The 24,155-nt window shown below is 38.2% G+C and overlaps 1 protein-coding gene across 5 annotated transcripts in view; it reads right to left on the bottom strand.

Annotated features, from left to right (window-relative positions):
- Positions 1–24,155, bottom strand: part of CLIP4 (CAP-Gly domain containing linker protein family member 4) — a 104,015-nt gene that overhangs the window by 26,701 nt on the left and 53,159 nt on the right. For all 5 annotated transcript variants that reach the window (XM_070798943.1, XM_070798941.1, XM_070798942.1 and 2 more), the window contains exons 6-10: positions 23,030–23,148; positions 19,130–19,366; positions 18,405–18,540; positions 10,123–10,263; positions 874–963 (exon numbers count right to left, since the gene is read on the bottom strand). In XM_070798943.1, coding sequence (XP_070655044.1) covers positions 874–963; positions 10,123–10,263; positions 18,405–18,540; positions 19,130–19,366; positions 23,030–23,148 — 723 coding nt within the window. The remainder of the gene's footprint in view (positions 1–873; positions 964–10,122; positions 10,264–18,404; positions 18,541–19,129; positions 19,367–23,029; positions 23,149–24,155) is intronic.

Consider the following 24,155-nt stretch of genomic DNA (forward strand, 5'->3'; position numbering starts at 1 on the left):
TTCATCAAAATACATTGTAGTTCATACACACAAGATTTTAGAGCCCAAGCAATTTTAAGGATCCAAAGGATCCACACCATAGTATGACAATCTTATATAGAAAAGTGTTGTCATGTAATCAATTTAGACCAATTACCTATTCTAACCACCACTGTCTCTCACCTCTCACTTGAGATGAGTTAGTAGAATCACAACTTATTTATATAAAAAAATATGACTAATCTATTTTTATGGTAACAAAAGCTTAATTTAAAATGTTCTGAGTTAACCTAAAGGCAAGCAGGAATACTTTTGAATTTTCTATTCATGCTCTATTCACCCAGTGATTTGACAGCTAAAGACAACTTAATTTTTTATCTATTTCAAGTTTATTGAGTAATAATTGATAAATATAATTGTATATAAAGTGTACAATACTATGATTAAAAGATACAGTGGAATGATTAACAAGATCAAGATAACACATTTACATCCATCACCTCACATAGTTCATTTTTTGTGTGTGTGAGTGGTGACAATGCTTAACATCTACTCTCAGCAACTTTCAAGTATAAATTGTAAAGGTAACTTTAAATAATTCTATCAAGCCATCTACACTATGGAATTTCACTTTATTCTCTGCATCTAGTCCTGTAATTCACTACATGTACATAAGAATCACAACACAGGAATTTATACAAAAAATATATGTGTGTGTGTGTGTGTGCACTTTACTATGAGATGTTTAGGGGATTTTCAAGTATAAATTTTTACTGTACTGAGTCTTCCCTTACAAACTTTAAAATTTAGCCTCATATAAGCTATATCACTATATTGTTTTAAAGTTCCATCAGTACATTAAATTTTAAGAATAGAAGTTGTAAATTATATTACCATCTTTCTCTGCCCCAGTTTTCAACTCTTCACCAGGAGGCAATGAGAGTGTTGATTCTGAAGCACTATCTTTTTTTGATGTCATTAATCCTAGAACACAGAAACAAAACACATTCAGCAAGAAAGAATTTTAATGTTAAACATAAATACGGATTCACTTTTAAAGTACAGACAATCCTAACTGAAATCTTCTCTACTTCTGAGAACACACTGGATAATAAATTCACAGACATCAGGGGCCAGTATTTTATTAAGGGGAAAGGAAAGAATGTATTCCTAGCCCATCTGAAAGCCCCAATCAATTTCCCCAAGTATCCCTAAACTATCTTTTAAACTTATTTTAAAATCCACTTAGGAATTCTATATAATATAAAGCATTTAAAACACAGCTATCTAACCATCTGATACTTAGTACACTCCTTAGTACTCGCAGGTAAAACAAACTTAACATGCCTATGGCAGCTGCACACTTATTAAGATCTGCGCACAACTCAGGACTTCACTGGTGTGTGCAGGCAAATTCACTGGGGCAGACTGCCTATTCAGATAGTGGATTTGTGGTAAAAAAAAATTTTTTTTGCAAATCATTATAGAAGCTTTTCATTTAAGTGGAAGTCAGATATTAAGAAACCCTGTACTCTCTGTCACTGGTATTCTGAAAATGACTACCTGACTCTCATCTACACTCAACTCCCACCAAAAAAAAAAAAGTGCAGTTTAAAAAAGAACAAGCTCGTGAATAATAATCTACTTTATTAAGACTTCTGTTTTAATTCTACAGAATGAAACCATTTAAATAAGAAACCTAATGAATGACATCCAGTTTTGAATTCCATGTGGAACCATTCCAATTCTACTTGCTCATGAAGAATTTTGGGTGGAGAACTGAGCTTGGCACTCTGAACATCACAAACAAAGCAAGCCATAGTCTCAGTCCTAAAGAAAGACCTTTTCAATTTGGCATGGCAGAAAGACATGAATAATTGAAATACAAGGACATGTTTGATACAAGCCCTAGCATTGAGGGAGGAGACAATAATCATTGCTGTAAAGATAAATTAACACCTCATCAAGAACATCACATTCCTATACGTGTCTTGAGAGACAGGTCGGATTTCTTGCAGAGAATACTGGAGGTATGGTCAGAAAGAACTAGGGTAGGCATTATGGACAGACAAAGAGAAAATAAAGAAAGACAGGGTCAGAGAAGAGTAAGTGGATTGGGTGGAATGGAGTGGACTTTGGGGGGACGCAGGAGAAGTAAACCGGATGGATGGGTCACATTACAATCTTAGAGGATGACAGGGCTGGCGCTCTTCAGTAAGAAACAAGCCTCTGATGGACTGTGGAAAGGAGGGCTGGAGTGACCACTCACAGGTAGATAATGTCAACCGGACAGCAAAGTCTAGGAGGAATCAAAAGGAGGAGAGACAGGAAGCAGAGGCCGGGAGTGAGGGCCAGAACTACAACCGCAGACCCTGGATGGACGGGTTGGGAAGAGAGACTTTGTGAAGGCAACCCACAGAGTAAATTTCTTATTTTCAGTTACATTTGTCAGTCCTAACATAGCCATTTGAGCCTTTCCTTTTACTTGAATTGTTAGAGATAACTGGAGATTCAACAATATTGGGCGATGTCTCACACACTTTGTCCAGTTTCCCCCAACGGTGACATTTACAAAACTATAGCACAAAATCACTACCAGGATACTGACATTGCTGCAATCCACCAGCTCAGATTACCTCAGTGCTACTTGTGCTCCTTGGTGTGCTCGTGTGTGTGTGTGCACATGCATTATTTGGTTCTTCCTTTTATCTTCATGTCTCTGCTGAAATCTTCCATTTGTCTCAAGAGGGTTCACCCTTAATTCTTAGAAGGTTACGATATATTCTTTGAAAACCTGATAATTGTTCATCTCAGGGTTGTTATCTTTGATTGCCTTTTTCCTTCAGAGCTGTCGAGATTTTCCCGGTTTTTCATATTTAGAACAACTTTTCATTGTATCCTGTACATTATAAACATTATTTTATAGGACTCTGGGTCTTGTTTAAAATTCTATGGAGAATGTGGATTGTTTTGTTCTGCTCTGTTTTCGCAGGCACTGGACAGTCAGCAGGCAGTTAGGTTCAGGCTGGCAGTTCCTATCCACCTTCTGTGACTGTGGTACCAATGTCAGTTTGGTTCCCAAAGCCTCTTTGATCTGGCTTGTGTGTTGTGCCACCCAGTAGGCAGCCTGAGATCTGAGTGGAGGTCTGTGCAGACCAAAGCCTGTGGTCAGATGCATGTACACACAGCTTGCAGTAAGCTCCCCCATTCTGAGAGCACTTTCTTGAGCTCCCTCCTCACATGGTCTCCAGAAGCACCCTCCTCCTGATATTCTGGATAGAATGACTAGGCTTTCATTGCTCTGCTCTGTCATACAATCTCTTGAGGGCCAAGCAGTGAGAAAAAAGAAGAAAAACTAATGGGGACTCCATCCACATTCTCAGGACCACAGTTTCTCTGGCCAAAAAAAAGGATTCCCTCCCTTGGGGGTTTTAGGTGCCTGGCCATCCCCTGCTGCTATTACAAGATGCAGGATTGCGTAGGGACTAGGGTGTGAAAGAACCAAAGAGATTTTTTTAAAAGCAATTGAAAAGGATAACAGGGATTTCCTCCACTTTGTCTAGTAGGAGATTCCTTTTCCTGCTCCTCAGACCAGAAATAGAGGGCTCCTCTTTGAGCTTTCCTTCCATACCTGCTGTGTACTTCTGGGCTTCACATTAAAAGGATACCATTTACAGAGAATCAAAAAGTACAAAGTACCTAAGAATAGAACAAAACAAGTGCAAAATATACAGAAAATCATAAAATTTTACTGAGACATTTTTTAATGATCCAATTAAATAAAGTGATATCCCAAGCTTATAATTAAAAGACTGAATATCAAAGTCATTTCTCAAATTGATTTTAGGCTTAAATGCAATACCAATTAAAATTTCAACAGATAACTTTTTATTTTTTGACACTAAAAATATCATTAACATAATTTGTTAATTCATTTGTCCAGAAGGTAATTTTCTGTTGAGGAGCAAAATAACTCTTGATTTTTGGACAAGCACTTTTGAGATATAATTCCAGTTTATAGTTGCAAACTAATATTCTCTTACCCTGGGGATACATTTATCATCTTATTTATTTATTTCTCCTTTTTATTTTTTTAACTGAAGTATAGCTACATAAATAATATATTAGCTTCAGGTGTACAACACTTGTATATATGACATTATGAATCAGTTGCCACAAGAAGTCTAGTTACCATCTGTCACTACAGAATTGTAACAGCATCATTGTCCTTATGCTATGCACTACATCCCCGTGACTTATTTTTTAACTACAATTTTGTGCCTCCTAATCCCCTTTTTCCCAGTGCCCCACCCCTCTCCCAACAGATTTTTCTTTAAAGAAACATAACAGCTTATTCTATTAAGCAAGAGAGTTCCAGAAAAACATCTATTTCTGCTTTATTAACTATGCCAAAACCTTTGACTGTGTGGATCACAACAAACCGTGGAAAATTCTGAAAGAGATGGGAATACCAGACAACCTGACCTGCCTCTTGAGAAACCTGTATACAGGTCAGGAAGCAACAGTTAGAACTGGATGTGAAACAACAGACTGGTTCCAAATAGAAAAAGGAGTACGTCAAGGCTGTATATTGTCACCCTGCTTATTTAATTTATATGCAGAGTACATCATGAGAAACGCTGAGCTGGATGAAGCACAAGCTGGAATTAAAATTGCCAGGAGAAATATCAATAACCTCAGATATGCAGATGACACCATCCTTACGGCAGAAAGCGAAGAACTAAAGAGCCTCTTGATGAAAGTGAAAGAGGAGAGTGAAAAAGTTGGCTTAAAGCTCAACATTCAGAAAACTAAGATCATGGCATCCGGTCCCATCACTTCATGGCAAATAGATGGAGAAACAAGGGAAACAGTGGCTGACTTTATTTTTGGGGCTCCAAAATCACTGCAGATGGTGACTACAGCCATGAAATTAAAAGACGCTTACTTCTTGGAAGGAAAGTTATGATAAACCTAGACAGCATATTAAAAAATAGAGACATTACTTTTCCAACAAAGGTCCGTCTAGTCAAGGCTATGGTTTTTTCAGTAGTCATGTATGGATGTGAGAGTTGGACTATAAAGAAAGCTGAGTGCCGAAGAATTGATGCTTTTGAACTGTGGTGTCAGAGAAGACTTTTGAGAGTCCCTTGGACTGCAAGGAGATCCAACCAGTCAATCCTAAAGGAGATCAGTCCTGAGTGTTCATTGGAAGGACTAATGTTGAAGCTGAAACTCCAACACTTTGGCCACCTGATGAAAAGAACTGACTCATCTGAAAAGATCCTGTTGCTGGGAAAGATTGAAGGCAGGTGGAGAAGGGATCGACAGAGGATGAGATGGCTGGATGGCAACACCAACTCAATGGACATGAGTTTGAGTAAACTCCGGGAGTTGGTAATGGACAGGGAGGCCTGGTATGCTGCAATCTATGGGGTCACAAAGAGTCAGACACAACTGAGCAACTGAACTGAACTGAATAGCTTATTCTAAAGTTTACATGGAAGTTCGATTTATAAAAAGGCCAGTAATCAGAAATCTTCCAACAAGCAAAAGCCCAGGACCAGACAGCTTCACAGCTGAATTCTACCAAAAATTTAGAGAAGAGCTAACGCCTATCCTTCTCAAACTCTTCCAGAAAATTTCAGAGGAAGGTAAACTTTCAAAGTCATTCTATGAGGCCACCATCACCCTAAGACCAAACCCTGACAAAGATACCACGAAAAAAAAAAAAAAAACTACAGGCCAATATCACTGATGAACATAGATGCAAAAATCCTTAACAAAATTATAGCAAACAGAATCGAACAACATATTAAAAAGATCATACATCATGACCAAGTGGGCTTTATCCCAGGGATGCAAGGATTCTTCAATATCCTCAAATCAATCAATGTAATACACATTAACAAATTGAAAAATAAAAACCATATGATTATCTCAATAGGTGCAGAGAAAGCCTTTGACAAAATCCAACATCCATTTATGATAAAAACCCTCCAGAAAGCAGGAATAGAAGGAACATACCTCAACATAATAAAAGCTATATATGACAAACCTACAGCAAACATTATCCTCAATGGTGAAACACTGAAAGCATTTCCCCTAAAGTTAGAAACAAGACAAGGATGCCCACTCTCACCACTACTATTCAACATAGTTTTGGAAGTTTTGGCCACAGCAATCAGAGCAGAAAAAGAAATAAAAGGAATCCAGACTGGAAAATAAGAAGTAAAACTCTCACTGTTTGCAGATGACATGATCCTCTACATAGAAAACCCTAAAGACTCCACCAGAAAATTACTAGAGCTAATCAATGAATATAGTAAAGTTGCAGTATATAAAATCAACACACAGAAATCCCTTGCATTCCTATACACTAACAATGAGAAAACAGAAAGAGAAATTAAGGAAACAATTCCATTCACCATTGCAATGAAAAGAATAAAATACTTAGGCATATATCTACCTAAAGAAACAAAAGACCTATATATAGAAAACTATAAAACACTGGTGAAAGAAATCAAAGAGGACACTAATAGATGGAGAAATATACCATGTTCATGGATCAGAAGAATCAATATAGTGAAGATGAGTATACTAGCCAAAGCAATCTATAGGTTCAATGCAATCCTTCTCAAGCTACCAACGGTATTTTTCAGAGACCTAGAACAAATAATTTCACAATTTGTATGGAAATACAAAAAACCTCAAATAGCCAAAGCAATCTTGAGAAAGAAGAATGGAACTGGAAGAATCAACCTGCCTGACTTCAAGCTCTACTACAAAGCCACAGTCTTCAAGACAGTATGGTATTTGCACAAAGACAGAAATATAGATCAATGGAACAAAATAGAAAGCCCAGAGATAAATCCACACACCTATGGACACCTTATCTTTGACAAAGAAGGCAAGAACATACAATGGAGAAAAGACAATCTCTTTAACAAGTGGTGCTGGGAAAACTGGTCAACCACTTGTAAAAGAATGAAACTAGATCACTTTCTAACACCATACACAAAAATAAACTCAAAATGGATTAAAGATCTAAACATAAGACCAGAAACTATAAAACTCCTAGAGGAAAACATAGGTGAAACACTCTCCGACATAAATCACAGCAGGATCCTCTATGACCCACCTCCAAGAATATTGGAAATAAAAGCAAAAATAAACAAATGAGACCTAATTAAAATTAAGAGCTTCTACACAACAAAGGAAACTATAAGCAAGGTGAAAAGACAGCCTTCAGAATGGGAGAAAATAATAGCAAATGAAGCAACTGACAAACAACTCATCTCAAAAATATACAAGCAACTCCTGCAGCTCAATTCCAGAAAAATAAACGACCCAATCTAAAAGTGGGCCAAAGAACTAAACAGACATTTCTCCAAAGAAGACATACAGATGGCTAACAAACATATGAAAAGATGCTCAACATCACTCATTATCAGAGAAATGCAAATCAAAACCACAATGAGGTATCATTTCACGCCAGTCAGAATGGCTGCTATCCAAAAGTCTACAAGCAATAAATGCTGGAGAGGGTGTGGAGAAAAGGGAACCTTCTTACACTGTTGGTGGGAATGCAAACTAGTACAGCCACTATGGAGAACAGTGTGGAGATTCCTTTAAAAACTGGAAATAGAACTGCCATATGACCCAGCAATCCCACTGCTGGGCATACACACCAAGGAAACCAGAATTGAAAGAGACACGTGTACCCCAATGTTCATTGCAGCACTGTTTATAATAGCCAGGACATGGAAGCAACCTAGATGTCCATCAGCAGACGAAAGGATAAGAAAGCTATGGTACATATACACAATGGAATATTACTCAGCCATTAAAAAGAATACATTTGAATCAGTTCTAATGAGGTGGATGAAACTGGAGCCTATTATACAGAGTGAAGTAAGCCAGAAAGAAAAACACCAATACAGTATACTAATGCATATATATGGAATTTAGAAAGATGGTGACGATAACCCTGTATGTGAGACAGAAAAAGAGACACAGATGTATAGAACAGTCTTTTGGACTCTGTGGGAGAGGGAGAGGGTGGGATGATATGGAGAATGGCATTGAAACATGTAAATTATCACATGTGAAACGCATTGCCAGTCCAGGTTCAATGCATGATACAGGGTGCTCGGGGCTGGTGCACTGGAATGACCCAGAGGGATGGGATGGGGAGGGAGATGGGAGGGGGGTTCAGGATGGGGAACACATGTACACCCACGGCAGATTCATGTCAATGAATGGCAAAACCAATACAATATTGTAAAGTTAAAAAATTAATTAATTTAAAAAAATAATAAAAACATAAAAAAGGCCAAACAGGTAGGACACCATTCAAGAAAAGAGAGAGGAGGCTTTCCTCTAATGGAAATCAAGATTTTTTTTAAAAAAAAACCTATAGTAATCATGAAGTGCAGTACTGACACAGGTATATTCAAATAAGTCAGTGGAACAGAGTAGAAAGGGCAACCCAATTCCTGGACACACTCCTTTATTCATGGTAGAGAGCCCTCCTGCTTCAGCTATTGATGGGTTCAATTCAGTTCAGTTCAGTCACTCAGTCATGTCTAACTCTTTGCGACCCCATGAATCACAGCACGCCAGGCCTCCCTGTCCATCACCAACTCCTGGAGTTCACTCAGACTCATGTCCATCGAGTCAGTGATGCCATCCAACCATCTATCACCAGTCACATCCACAACTGGGTACTGTTTTTGCTTTGGCTCCATCCCTTCATTCTTTCTGGAGTTATTTCTCCACTGATCTCCAGTAGCATATTGGGCACCTACCAACCCAGGGAGTTCCCCTTTCAGTATCCTACCATTTTGCCTTTTCATACTGTTCATGGGGTTCTCAAGGCAAGAATACTGAAGTGGTTTGTCATTCCCTTCTCCAGTGGACCACATTCTGTCAGACCTCTCCACCATGACCCTCCCATCTTAGGTGGCACCTCATGGCATGGCTTAGTTTCATTGTATTAAGTGCCTATTTTGTGTTATGTGCCACAGTGAATGAAAAGTGAAAGTGAAGTCGCTCAGTTGTGTCCGATTTTTTGCTAACCCGTGAAGTGTAGACTACCAGGCTCCTCTGTCCATGGGGTTTTCCAGGCAAGAGTACTAGAGTGGGGTGCCATTTCCTTCTCCAGGGGATCTTCCCAACCCAGGGATTGAATCTGGGTCTCCCACATTGCAGGCAGACACTATACCATCTGAGCCACCAGGGAAGCCACAGTGAATATGAAAGTACAAAATACTCTCACAGTCCATTTAAAGTTTAAGATTTTGCCAACAGAATAAAAGATCTGCATGGATAAGGCAATCAGAGGACAAAACCCAAGCTAACAAATAGCAACTAGGCATTGTGGATAACAATGAAGAGATCAAAGAGACCTGGGTCATCAGGGGGTCCTCACAGAGAAACAGGATGTGAGTAAGGAGGTACACAAAGACACGGACCTCCGGGAGAAGTCAAACATTGCAGAGAAACAGCTTGGGACAAGTATGAAGGGAAGAGCCAGAACAATATATACAAAAGACAGTGAGACATGATCAACCACAGCTCAACTGCAAAACAGTAAGACCCTCCATCAGCAAAAGGTCTCTGACAGCCAGTTTCAAAAGTCATGACTTCCTCTGATTAAAAAAAAAAAGACTCAGTCGGGACTTCCTGGTTGTCCAGTGGTTAGGACTTTGCCTTCCCTGGTCAAGGAGCTAAGATCACTCATACCTCCTAGCCAAAAAATCCAAAACATAAAAACAGTAGCAATATTGTAACAAATTCAATAAAGACTTTTTTTAAATGGTCCACATCAAAAAAAAAAATCTTAAAAAAGTCACTAAAATTCTTTAATAGGTGAGAAACATAAAGCTAGTTGTGTTGCATAAATATTTATCAGAAGTATAAAGTCTAGCTTTGAGGTTAGATAAAAGTATGGAGATAGCTGGGGGGAAAGGGAAGGTACATATCTGAAATACTCTTGTTAGGAATTAAAATCATAAACCAAATACATTGCAGGCAATAAGTTCAGGTTTCACAGGTAGCTAAACAAAAAGTCTGAAGCAATATAAGGTATTACATGGATTAAAATTAAAACAAGATAGCTAACATTCTGGTTTGACCTACCAGTATTTACTTTTGATGTTACATGAGCTACATCAATTTTCTGGGACCTGATGAGAGGTCCAGCTTTTGTAGAAGGAGTGTGTGCTATATTCTTCCTTCGATCTTTTGCTTTACTTATCTTTGAAAGAGGTGCAAAAATACCTAAGAGAGAAGGCAGAATTTTAATATTAAACAATTGAAAGCATTTCAAATAAAGGGACAAGTACAACCATTCAGTAGCAAAACATCTTTAAGTTCTTTTTGAGTGTCTACTAGGTGTCCTTGTAGTGAGAGAGAGAGAGAAAAGAGTAAGAATCAGTACTTGCCCTCAGAGAGGTTACAATCTAGTTGTCAAGACTAACAACATACACAGTAATTCAAGAAGCACGTAACATAGTCAGGCACTAAGTGAAACTAAGGAAAAAGAGGAATGAGTAGAAGTAATAAGTATACTTTTATACATTATAATTGCTTCTAAGTACCAGCAAATAATGATGTACTATATAGGCAGTGGTCCCCCACCTCTTTGGAACTAGGGATCAGTTGTGTGGAAGACAATTTTCCCATGGACTGGGGTGAGAGGGATGGTTCAGGATGATTCAAGTGCATTACATTTAGTGTGCACTTTATTTCTGTTTTTATTACATCACCTCCACCTCACATCAGCAGGCATTAGATCCCGGAGGCTGGGGACCCCTGCTATACAGTATAAAAACTACTCTTCCTTATCACTTTCTCTATAGCTCCTTAGGACATATTTTTTCCCATATTATAACTTTTTATGTCCATGTTTTATCTCCTTTCCAGACTTTAAAGACAAAATTCAAGATTACTCATCTCTGCATTCCCCCAATGTACCTAATTATAGTGCCTGACACATAGTAGGGATATAAAATACTTTTGAATACAAAATATAATCTTCCCCAAAGGCTTATCCCTCAACACCTGAAAATCAGAAACAATACAGTGTGTGTTGGGGATGAGAGGCATGTGGGGATGGGGGAGGGGGCAGCCTCTCTGCTGCAGCTGAGAGTATAAAATTCCATTAAAAAAGAAGTTTATCTAGGCATAAAATTCCAGTATATATAAACAGGCAGACATTAGAAACAGTGAATATGAACTGTAAATACCAAGATTATTTGGCTAAGACATTTAAGAAGAAAAAATAAAGTCATAATATGTGTACGATACATTTCCATTCAGTGTTTACACCTAAACTAACAAAGACACATTATGACCAAAATGTAATACATTAAAACAACTTGTTTTAAAATAGGTTTTTAAGGACAACAAAAAGTGAGTGCTCTATTTATAGCTAACAAGTGAAAACTATACTGCTTTTCTGCTAATCTTGACATTCTTTCCTCCCTTGGATTCTACAGTACTTCCTTCTGATCTTCCCAGATCTTTTGACTTCTCCACAATGTTTTTTCTCTTCTATCTCCCGACTATCAGATTTTTATTTGACCTTCTATTCTTTTCTCTAAATTATTTTCCTTGCCAAATACACATACATTCTCAAGTCATGTGATTGAAGAAATAAATTATTTTATACTGTGAGATGTACATTTGTAAAATCTTACTGGAAGACAAGAATTCTGCCCTAATTTACTTTATGATACTAACTATAAGGAAATACTCATATTTAAGAGGTGTGAACAAGGTTGCTGCTGCTGCTGCTAAGTCGCTTCAGTCGTGTCCGACTCTGTGTGACCCCATAGATGGCAGCTCATCAGGCTCCCCCGTCCCTGGGATTTTCCAGACAAGAACACTGGAGTGGGTTGCCATTTCCTTCTCCAATGGATGAAAGTGAAAAGTGACGGTGAAGTTGCTCAGTAGTGTCAGACTCTTTGCGACCCCATGGACTGCAGCCCACCAGGCTCCTCCGTCCATGGGATTTTCCAGGCAAGAGTACTGGAGTGGGGTGCCATTGCTTTCTCCGGTGAACAAGGTTACACATGTATATTATAAGGAGAAGACAGATTTCAAGAATAAAAGCAATTTCTAGTTTTCTACTATGACCCAATCACAATTTTGGAAATTATAAGAAAATAATCCAAATTGGAGGAAAAGACTGTGTACCTGAATATGCCAACACTGCAATATTATAAGAGAAAACAATTATTTGGCAATAGAAGGAATGAATCAACTATATTTGTGAACTATTACATCACCATTAACAACTAGAACAACAAAGATTACGTAGATATATATAAAAATATGAAAAGCAAATTCAAGAAAACAAAAATTGAACTGTAAGTTTGACTGCATTATGATTATCTGTGAGAAGTTACATGTGTGGATATAGAAAGGACTGAAAAAAAATCAAAAACCAAAACATATTTATCAGTGCAGACTACGAATTATTTTTCAAATTTGTTTGTGTCACTAAAGTCACAATAACATTGTTCAATGAATGAACTATATAGTTCTCATCCTCCTTGCTTTTTTTAATTAACTAAATCATTTGAGAGAAGCAAAACTAAATTTAAAGCAATGACTGGATACAATCAAAGTCCAAAGTGTGCGCCATATACATGCTAACCTTCCTGTTTAGAATCTCATGCTAATCAAAATAGTGATAGGATTCTCCTCAGATCCTCACATATAATTATAAGGCTTAACTAAAAATAAACATCTAAGGAAGAATTATTTTTAAACAGAAGAGTAATGAATTTCTAGATAAACATAACCCATTTTGTTTACCCACAATTTCTCCTAAAACTCCACTACAATTTTAATAAGAAATAAAAACATAAACACTAAAGAAAAAATAAAATTTAAAAAAAAAGAGAAAAAACACTAAAGCTTCCAAAGAAGTTTCCAAAAATAGGGAAAAGGAAAAAGCAGAAGACTCTGAAACTTGTAAACAGCAACATGGAATCTCAAGATAAGAGCTGGCAAAGTACTGCCCGAGAGCCAGGTCCTCCCTGCCGCCTACTTCTGTAATGTTCTGTTGGAACACAGCCACACCCATTTGTTTACATATTGTCTATGCCTGCTTATTCACTACAATAGGAGAGCTGAAGAGTTGCAACAAGAGACTGTATGGCCCATCAGTTCAGTTCACTCGTGTCAAACTCTATGTGACCCCCATGGACTGCAGCATACCAGGCCTCCCTGTCCATCACCAACTCCCGGAGCTTGCTCAAACTCATGTCTATCCAATCGGAGATACCTTCCAACCATCTCATCCTCTCTCGCCCCCTTCTCCTGCCTTCAATCTTTCCCAGCATCAGGGTCTTTTCAAAGGAGTCAGTTCTTCACATCTGGTGGCCAAAGTATTGGAGCTTCAGCTTCAACATCAGTCCTTCTAATGAACACCCAGAACTGATTTCCTTTAGGATGCACTGGTTGGATCTCCTTGCAGTCCAAGGGACTCTCAAGAGTCTTCTCCAACACCACAGTTCAAAAGCACCAAATCTGCGGTGCTCAGTTTTCCTTATAGTCCAACTCTCACATACATGAGAACTGGAAAAATCATAGCTTTGACTATACTGACCTTTGTTGGCAAAGTAATTAATGTCTCTGCTTTTTAATATGCTGTCTAGGTTGATGAGCTGTGGTGTTGGAGAAGACTCTTAAGAGTCCCTTGGACTGCAAGGAGTGTCCAACCAGTCCATCCTAAAGGAGATCAGTTCTGGGTGTTCATTGGAAGGACTGATGCTGAAGATGAAACTCCAATATTTTGGCCACCTCATGCAAAGAGTTGACTCATTGGAAAAGACCCTGATGCTGGGAAGGATTGGGGGCAGGAGGAGAAGGGGACGACAGAGGATGAAATGGCTGGATGACATCACCAACTCAATGGACATGAGTTTGGATAAACTCCGGGAGTTGGTGATGGACAGGGAGGCCTGGAGTGCTGTGATTCATGGGGTTGCAAAGAGTCGGACACAACTGAGCAACTGAACTGAACTGAACTGAACTAGGTTGATCACAGCTTTTCTTTCAAGGAGCAAGCATCTTTTAATTTCATGGCTGCAGTCACCATCTGCAGTGATTTTGGAGCCCAAGAAAATAAAGTCTGTCACTGTTTCCCCATCTATTTGCCATGAAGTGATGGGACTGGATGCCATGATCTTAGTTTTTTGAATGTTGAGTTTTAAGCCAGCTTAACACCTAAAATATGGCCCATAACTCTTTGTGAGCCCATAGACTGTAGCCTACCAGGCTTCTCCATCCATGGGATTTTCCAGGCAAGAATACTGGAGTGGGTTGCCATTTCCTTCTCCAAAATTATTTACTACCTGGCCCTTAACAGAAAACATTTGCCAAATTGCATTAGACAATAGTGTATCACCTTTCAAATACTGAAAGAATGTGAATTTCAACCTATTCCTGATCCCACTAAATTATCATATGAAGTGTAAGGGTAGAAATAAACATTTCTGGAATGGAAACTCTCAAAAAATTTACTTCCCATGAGTCCTCTATGAAAAAGCTACTGAAGGATGTGATCCACCAAAACAAAGAAGTCAACCAAAAAAAAAAAAAAAAACAAAACTGACTCAGAATAGTAAGAATATCAAATCTTTCTCTTCATAGTATGAAGTCAATAGATGTCTAAAATTGGAAAGATTTCTATAAATATATTAGTCAAAATATTAAATGAACATCAGAAGATAACAGCTAAAGAAGTAAAAAACATTCTTGCCTCTAAAGAACGGGACTTGGAGTGAGGAAGTACAAGCCAGGGGAGGGTTTCATTATTGTTTTACAACACAATTTGACTAATTAAACTAGGCATTTGTGTTTACTTTGGTAATTATTAAAAGGAATAAAAACAGTTTTATCAAATAGTAAAAATAATTATAAAATTTTCATAATTGCCTAAACTTAGAAGCAACCAAGATATCTTTAGTAGGTGAATGGAGAAATAATGGAAGTCTGTGATACCTTCAGACCATGGGAGTATTATTCAGTGCTAAAAAGACATGAACTATCAAGCAATGAAGAGATAAAAATGCAAATTACTAAGTGAAAGAAGCCAATATTAAAAGGCTACATACTGTATGATTCCAGCTCTATGACCTTCTAGAAAAGACAAAACTGTGAAGACAGTAAAACCATCATTGATTGTCAGGGGCCTGGGGGCAGTGGGGGGAGGGTGGCTGAATAGGTGGAGCACACAGGATCTTGAGGGAAGTGAAAATACTCTATAATATGGCATTGGTGGACACATGCCATTATATATTTGTCCAGACTCACAGAATACACAGCATGAAGAGTGCATATTAAGGCAAACTATGGCCTTTGAGTGATTATGATGTGTTCATATAGATTCAACAATTGCAAGGAATGTACCCTCTGGTGAAGGGATGTTGATGAAAGGGGAAGCCGTGCATGTATGGGGCAGGAGGTTTACAGGAAATCTCTATACCATTCTCTCAATTTTGCTATGAACCTAAAACTGCTCTAAAAAAAAATCTTTTAAAAAATTGTTATAAAATTTCTTTTTTTCATTTTTTTTCATTTTTTAAAATATAAATTTATTTATTTTAATTGGAGGTTAGTTACTTTACAATATTGTATTGGTTTTGCCATACATCAACATGAATCCACCACAGGTATACACGTATTCCCCATCCTGAACTCCCCTCCCTCCTCCCTCCCCGTAGGGCCAAAGAACTAAATAGACATTTCTCCAAAGAAGATAAAATTTCTATAATTAAAAAATCTAATATGTGCTAGAATTAACAGATCAATGGAACAAAACAATCCTGAAACAGACTGCAGCATTTAGAACTTAATTCATATTAAAGGAAGCACAACAAGTCAAAAGGAAAAGGATAGATTTAGGGAGAAGTGGAAAAAAAACCTGTTGATGAGAAACCTTTGGCTTCTGCTTCATCAGGGGGTGCTCCACCTCTCCTGCTCCCCACACCTCAAGTAGTTTAGCAAAGACTGGGCTCAGACTGCTGAGCTGGCTCAGCAGGAAGGACTATGCCCATTTCTGTATAATCCAACATATGACCCTTGCCCCCCAACTTGCCATTGAAATATGGAAAGGGGAATGGAGGAAGGGTCCTTGGGGATCCACCTCTGTCCTAATCATGCATGCCTCTCCTTGGGATGATGGGGTTAGGGAGGCCACACACACTCTGCTACAGTCTAAGCCTCTCCCAGGGCTTTGATCTACATCGGCTCTCTCTGCTGCTAATGGTTTTGGTCTTGCCCTTAGTCTGCTGGACAGTTGCCAAAATTAGCTAATACAGGAAAATTAAATTCTTAACCTCATACAACTAACCAAATAAACTCCAAATTAATTGCCTAATACAGTATTTAAGAATAAACACATTCAAAAGAATAAAATATATAACCTATAATGAACTCTTGGATTCGGAAGAATGACCTACCTTAGCATAAAAGCAATTTTAAGAAATTATAAAGGAAAAGTCTTTTTTAATTGCATAAAATTACATGTCCAAAAGCACTGCAGATGGAGTTCAAAGGAAAATGACAAACTAGGCCAAGTATCTGTAGTAAACACAAAGGCTTAACATCCTAAACATGCGTTCATATTTTAAAAACTATTGTCAGTTTAAATAACACTAATATCCCAATTTTTTAATGGGAAAACAATATGAGTAATTATTTCTTGGGAATTACCAAGACAATACAAAAAATACATGTGCTACAACAGAACATTTTAGACATTCCACTTCACCACAATCAAGAGAAATATGAATTCAAACAATTTTCACCTATCAAATTAGAAAAATTAAAGGAAATGGAATCATATAAAAAACCATACTTTCAAAAAATATTTAAAGATTTACAGAAATTCTAGTAGGATGTCAGTTAAAAATGCAGACTATCTACTTATAATCCAAATTTTGTGGGAAAAAATAAACAGAATACATATACAGGCGATTTTACATTTTTTCCTCCTTTTTTTATGTTTTTTAAATCTAACATCATGGACATTTTTTATAAAGAAAAATTTTAATAGAGCCAAAAATGAGGCTCCAGCTTAAGTGTATGATGAAAGGAAACTGGTGAGTTTCCCAAATGGCCAGGCTCCAAAACAAAAACACTCCAAGCCACACTGCACCCTTGGCACAGAGGCCATGTCGTGACCTTGGACATGGCGTTAGAGATGGCAGCTACTATCATACCTTCTGTCCTGCAGTAACAACACAACCCCCCATTTGATACATTTACAACAGGTAGCAGGTAGTTAACATTTTTCAGGTGCTTACAGGGAACCAAGCACTTTTCTAGGTGCTTTCTATATTTATCAATACATTTAACTCTCACATGAACTCTGTAGGTTTGTTATCCTCAATTTACAGAAGAAAACTGAGGTGACACAAGAAGAGAAAGAAGGTCCCATAGCCAGTAGAGAGAACAGCTGATTCACACCCCAGCCATCAGGCTCCAAAGCCTATACTCTTCAAACACTACCCTGTTCTGCCTCCCTATCAAGCTGCAAGATGAAATACTGTGCAAACAGGGAAATTAATGCTCTGGAAAAATATTCTCAACATAGTAAGTGACAAAAGCAATTAGAAATCAATGTGTCAGAATGTGTGTGTGAGAGAGAGAGAAAGAAACAGAGAAAATAAAATTAAGCAAACATTTCTCAGAAACAATCATTCCAGCTCAGAAGCACAGTAATAAAGTTGGCCTCACTTGCTTTTCTAATTTTTCAAGTTCTTCAGCCTCTAGAGTACTGTAGTTCTTTGGTAATAAAGAATAAAAGCCCTTCTTCAGTCCTGATACCACCACCAGCGGGATTCAGGAAGGTCTACAGAGCTGGGTGCACTTCTAGTAAGACATACTCTATCAGTCACAAGACTGCTCAGTAAGAAAAGGGCAGACTCTTCATTCATTTATAACCAGGGAGAACGCTTTATTTAAAAATAATGAAAAGGGGTGAGATATATGAAAAGAGTAACATGGAAACTTACATTACTATATGTAAAATAAATAGCCAACGGGAATTTGCTGTATGGCTCAGGAAACTCGAACAGGGGCTCTGTACCAGTCTAAAGGGGTGGGATGGGGTGGGAGACGGGAGGGAGGCTCAAAAGGGAAGGGTTATATGTATACCTATGGTTAATTCATGTTGAGGTTTGACAGAAAACAACAAAATTCTGTATAGCATTATCCTTCAATTAAAAAATAAACTAAAAAAAGAAAAGAAAAAGTCTATGAAATAGTTGAAATGGGTCATTAAACGCTGTGCCTCAGCATTATGGATCAAATTCAACCATAAAAAAATTTTTTTTTAATCAAAGAGTAAAACTGTATTACTTTAAATTAATTCTCATCAAATTAGGCAGTATCTACCGTACCATATTTGGGGGCACATTTAAAGTACTGGACTTTCCCAACACTTCCATTGTTTTTTCCTTCTGGTTCATCCAACTCAATGCCAGCCCACTGTCCGCTTGCAAATTCAGTTGTTCCACAAAATCTCAATGTTCCAACCTAAAGAAATATAAATCAGGGTAACTTTTGAGTATTACTTGTAATCCCAAATTTTCTACTCTTGTAACTTTATCACAGAAGTCTTTAAAAAGCACTCACTCAAAGCAGACTTCAGAAGAAGGAAAATATTACCAGGGATAAAAACAGACACAAATAATGATAAAAGAGTTGATGGACCAAGAAGGTATAAGAATCCTTAATCTATATGCACTCAACAACTAAGGCAGGAACAGTGAGAGTCCCGTTTGCTGCATTTTCATACAGTAGTAACTTGTAACTACCGGGGAAGAGGGAGCTGCAAGGGGAAACCTGCAGACTGGAAGCCTGTAAATTCACTCAGCCCCTCCAATTTTCTCCCATTTAAATACAGATGCCTTCATTATTCAGTTTGACTAATAGTTTATATTCTTAAGTTATACTTTATAGTAACCGTGCATCTAAATCTCATGTTTTCCATTAAGTATCTTTCTATCTACACATTGAACTTAAAAACAAAGCGAAAAAACACCCCAAGCCACACCGCACCCTTGGCACATAAGCCACGTAGTGACCTTGGACATGGCTTTAGAGACGGCAGCTACTATCATACCTTCTGTCCTGCAATAACAACACGATCCCCTAGCTTCAGGCCAAGTGACGTCAGCATCGCCTTGCTAGTAACACGATCGTAATTTGGAAGCAAGGGCTTTGAGAGATCATATGACAGAGGCGCTGCGTCCAGCAGCATCTGCTTGATTTCCTTAGCAGTGGCCGCAGCATCAGCCATTTCCAAGGGCATCTCAACCGGGTCTGGAACAACGTCAGCGGGGATCTGCCCTTTGTCATTCTACAGATAAAGAGAAACTTTTCAATTCATATCAGCTCAGAGCTCTACATGGCCACCTAAAAGTATTCTGGGAAAAAACTTAAGTTAAATTGATCATTTATTTATTCAAAATTATTCACTAAACACCTACTACCTGCCCATTCTAAGTGCTAAAGACACACACAGTGAAGAAATCAATAGCTCCACTCTCAAAAAGCACACAGCCTAGTGAGGGGCAGACTATAATCACATAAATAAAATGTATGGTGTATCAAAGGGTGAAAAGTGGCAGAGAGAAGAACAAGGCAGAGAAGAGGAACATGGATACGGGGGCAGAGAAGGCCTTGGTGCTGAGCGGCACTGGTGCAGAGGCCTAGGGAAGTGAACATGGGGCAGCTTAGCTGGTGGGGATGGCAGTCCAGGCTGAGGGAAGAGCAGGAGCTCAGGCTGTTAGTGGGTGGCATGCCTGGAGAAGGCACCTCTGGAGATACAAGTCACAGGACTGCCTGGCTTCCCAACCCTGGACCCGACACTCCCACCGGTCTCCTGAGCCTCCCCCTAGACTCCGTGACCTTGACCCACCCTGCCCACTCATGGTGCGACTCAGATTTCGAGAACAGAATCCATAGTTTCAACACTTCTAAAATTGGGGCTGGGATTTATCCTGCAGCAAAAACAAAAACAAAAACAAAAACGGTCAGTCACAGGGCCCACTAACATTTGCACGGTGTTTATAGAAGCAAAACTCTATCCCATAGATTCTCACTTGGTTATCACATCAAGAAAAAGCTTGTGAATGACAGAGGTAAAAATCCTTGCCTGTTACAAATTTGTTTTTATTGCAGCAGGAGGGACCAACTAAACAAGTAAAATATTACTACCATTTCCAGTTTGCCAATTAGGAGACTTAGGCAAGGAGAGATGACTGAGTGATCGCTCTGCGTCATTCATCTCCATGATTACTGCAGAGACGGCATTCAGTCAGCCCACACTCACTGCGGCAACCGCTGGACTCTCAGCTCTTCTCCTGCTCCATGCTGTCCTTCCCTCGAACAAACCCTCTTTCTTCTAGGCTCCCTAACCAAAAACTCAGATTTTATCAGAAAGATTCCAGACTGTAATCTTCTCTTAATGAGATGAACCAAGATTCTTTGGCTCAGAAACCTTTTTCCCTTTTCTTCCCCTCTGATAATTATCTTCAAATGACCCATGTGGATAAAAGAAAGAGGCTTTTAGAACACTTAGTTTGCAAGGGCTTCACATTTTTTTTTAATTTTTTTAATTTTTTTAAATTTTATTTAACTTTACAATATTATATTGGTTTTGCCATATATCAAAATGAATCCGCCACAGGTATACATGTGTTCCCCATCCTGAACCCTCCTCCCTCCTCCCTCCCCATACCATCCCTCTGGGTTGTCCCAGTGCACCAGCCCTAAGCATCCAGTATCGTGCATCGAACCTGGACTGGCGACTCGTTTCATATATGATATTATACCTATTTCAATGCCATTCTCCCAAATCATCCCACCCTCTCCCTCTCCCACAGAGTCCAAGACTGTTCTATACATCAGTGTCTCTTTTGCTGTCTCGTATACAGGGTTATTGTTACCATCTTTCTAAATTCCATATATATGCGTTAGTATACTGTATTGGTGTTTTTCTTTCTGGCTTACTTCACTCTGTATAATAGGCTCCAGTTTCATCCACCTCATTAGAACTGATTCAAATGTATTCTTTTAATGGCTGAGTAATACTCCATTGTGTATATGTACCACAGCTTTCTTATCCATAGCCAGGACCTGGAAGCAACCTAGATGTCCATCAGCAGACGAATGGATAAGAAAGCTGTGGTACATTTTTATTTTAAAATTCAAGTCAGTTTGGTTCTAAGTAAAAATACGGTAGGAAGACATGTTATCAAATTTGGGGGATGGTGATGAACTATTTTGATCCCCAATTTTAAAGTACAAAATATAAAGAAAATTATCTATAGTGCTAATATGTACTCTTGAGAAAAAGAAAGAAGGGAAAAAAACTTTTTTAAAATCAACAAGCCTGTTCTGTTAAGTGATAGGCTACTTTTACAATGAATATTTTACTTCAGATTTTTAAGTCCTCACCTTTCTAGAGTAAGTCACACACTTCTATTAATTCCTACATAAAATTTAGCAACTAAAACTTCAGTCTTTAAAAAATACTAAATACTAATAAAATAATAATGATGTCATGTTAACATAAGAAGACTTGTTCATGATGATAGAATTTCACTTTTTTCTAAAGTAGGGGCTAAGTTAGGGTCTGATCCAAGGGCTACTGCTGACCCACATGTAGATATCTTTAAGTATTAACTACCAAAAGTGGGTAAAATCTATTAATTACTTTGGGCTTGAATTGGTAATTTACCTCCGTGACATACCTCACTGCATCTTACTAGATTCAAAATACTCGCTCCATTAATGGGGTCTTGCCAAGAGTTGCACTAGCAAAAGCAAGCACCTATCACCCTCACACTCCGATCAACTCCTGGCCTTTGTGCACGCCGCTCTCTCTGCCTAACGGGCCTTTCTCAACTCCCTCCTGTACCTGGTTAATTCTCAACTCTGTTTAAGTATTCGAGTTTACCTATGCCAGGAAGCAGGCTTCCTAAGGCTTGGACAGACTCCCCTCCCATGGAACCCCATGACACTCTGTGCCACACCCCGCCCGTCTCCCATCCTAACACACTCAACTTGACACCCTAGAGTAAATCTGCCTGCTCTCTTGTTTGTCCCCTCCTCTAGATGATATTCTATTTGAGGACAGAGACACATTTATTGTCCCAGTGCCATATGTATTGTCCCAGACGCATGTATTCTCCCAGTGCCTAATAAACAATAGGGTACGAAGGATGGAGGGAGGGAAGGAGGAACAGAGGGGTTGATGGGGTTAAACAGAAAGAAAAGTGGCAAAGAACTGGGGAGGGAAGGCAAAACAGGAAAGCAAGGAAAAGAGAAGGGGAGGAGGCTTTTGCTAGCACTGCCCACTGCTGCCACTTCAAGAGAATGCACAGACCCAGTGAAGAATCCCTGCCAGAGCAAGTCACTGCTAGTAATGTAACAGAAAAGAACACGCAGAGCCACTTTGGTGAAGACAATAAAATAGGACTTGAAGTTTATGAAGTTCGGTCTTGTGTGTTAACTTTGTAAGTATGTAACTTGATCGTGAAAAAATAAATTTTTCCTTTAAGTCAATTTTAAAGGTTTACTCCATTCTTAAATAGGCCTTTTTTAGACTGTCTGAAATAAAACTTCTTTCCAAAAGAATTTAAAATATGGTTTAATGCAGAACTATAAACTTTAATATATGCATTTTTATTTAATAGCTAAAGGCTTTATAAATAAAGCAAAAGTCTAAATGAAAGATACTTTTAAACTCAAAGATGATAAACTCTAAAGAACATTTTATTTAGCTGAATGAAAGTAAGGCTAGTAGAGCTTATCGATATAAAAGGACTGAAATTCACTGCTATGCCTTAAACTTATTTGAGATAAAAGTTTATCATTAGTACTCTTTATATGCAGCACAAAAAAATATAAATTATTTACTCATATAAGAGTTCCACAACAGCATCCAGATTCAACTCTTTCCTGGGAGATAATGTGGGATGTTTTAATATTTTTCACTTTTAATTTAACCTCTTACCCTAAATGCAGGATTTGCTCCATGCTCCAATAAGCATTTCACAGTGCCTGCACACAAGTTATATGCAGCGATATGCAGAGCTGTTCCAAAATTAAAGTCACTGCAAGTGGCATCCACATCTGTAATTGAACATCACAAGTATATTAACAAAATTTTTAGTTAATCTATTAAAATGTGAAAAGAGGCAGGTTGGGTTGGATTTATTTGGGGGAATAGGGGTATAAGCTATTGACAAGACTTAAACCAACCCACTAGAAGGACCATTCTCACAATGGAATAAAATCTGCATATTACAATCTGGTTAACTAATTTTTTCCTTAGTATAATAAAATTTCACTATCAAATGGACTCATGTTATCATGGGTTTTCTAACCATCACAAACTAAAGTATACTTAAAAGCAATTAATGGCAATAATTCGTATTTGTAAAAGTAACTGTCTTAACACACTCTTTCACTAAACCTCTTGGATATTTGCCACAACAATGATAATGTAGCAGGGTTTAGATCAGTGACTAGCAAACCACGGCTCATGGCCAAATCCAACTCATCGTGTTTTCATAAATAAAGTTTTATTGGAACACAGCCACTTGCATTCATTTATATATTCTCTGTGGCTGCTTTCACACCTCTCTGTAGAATCAAGTAGTTTCAACAGGGACCATGTGGTCCACAAAGCCTAAAATATTTACTATCTGCCTCTTCATAGAAAAAAGAAGGTAAAACAATGGAGACTTCTCAAACCCGGAATAAATTAAAGTGTAATTAAACATATGCTACATGCTGTATTCATTCACAATACTTTATGATGAATTTGGATTTCACAGGAAGAATGAGAATCTTGCAATTCTAAGAACATTTTAAGAACTTTCAACAAATCATCAGGATGCTATACACAGACACTAGATATACTCCAGATTCGGATATCCCATTTCAACTGTTTTTTATAACATGGGTTTAATATACCTCTGGTTCTGCTAATCCTACCTGAATCAAACGACCGCTTCACCACCTTACATGCCCTACCCACACTGTAAACAAACCAAGACACACTCAGAACACTGTCCTGAGTTATTAAAGACACTGTACCATCAAGAGAGGCTTTCTTCCTAACATTATTCAAAACG

The sequence above is a fragment of the Bos indicus genome, chromosome 11, assembly GCF_029378745.1.
Source record: "Bos indicus isolate NIAB-ARS_2022 breed Sahiwal x Tharparkar chromosome 11, NIAB-ARS_B.indTharparkar_mat_pri_1.0, whole genome shotgun sequence".
Taxonomy (NCBI): domain Eukaryota; kingdom Metazoa; phylum Chordata; class Mammalia; order Artiodactyla; family Bovidae; genus Bos; species Bos indicus.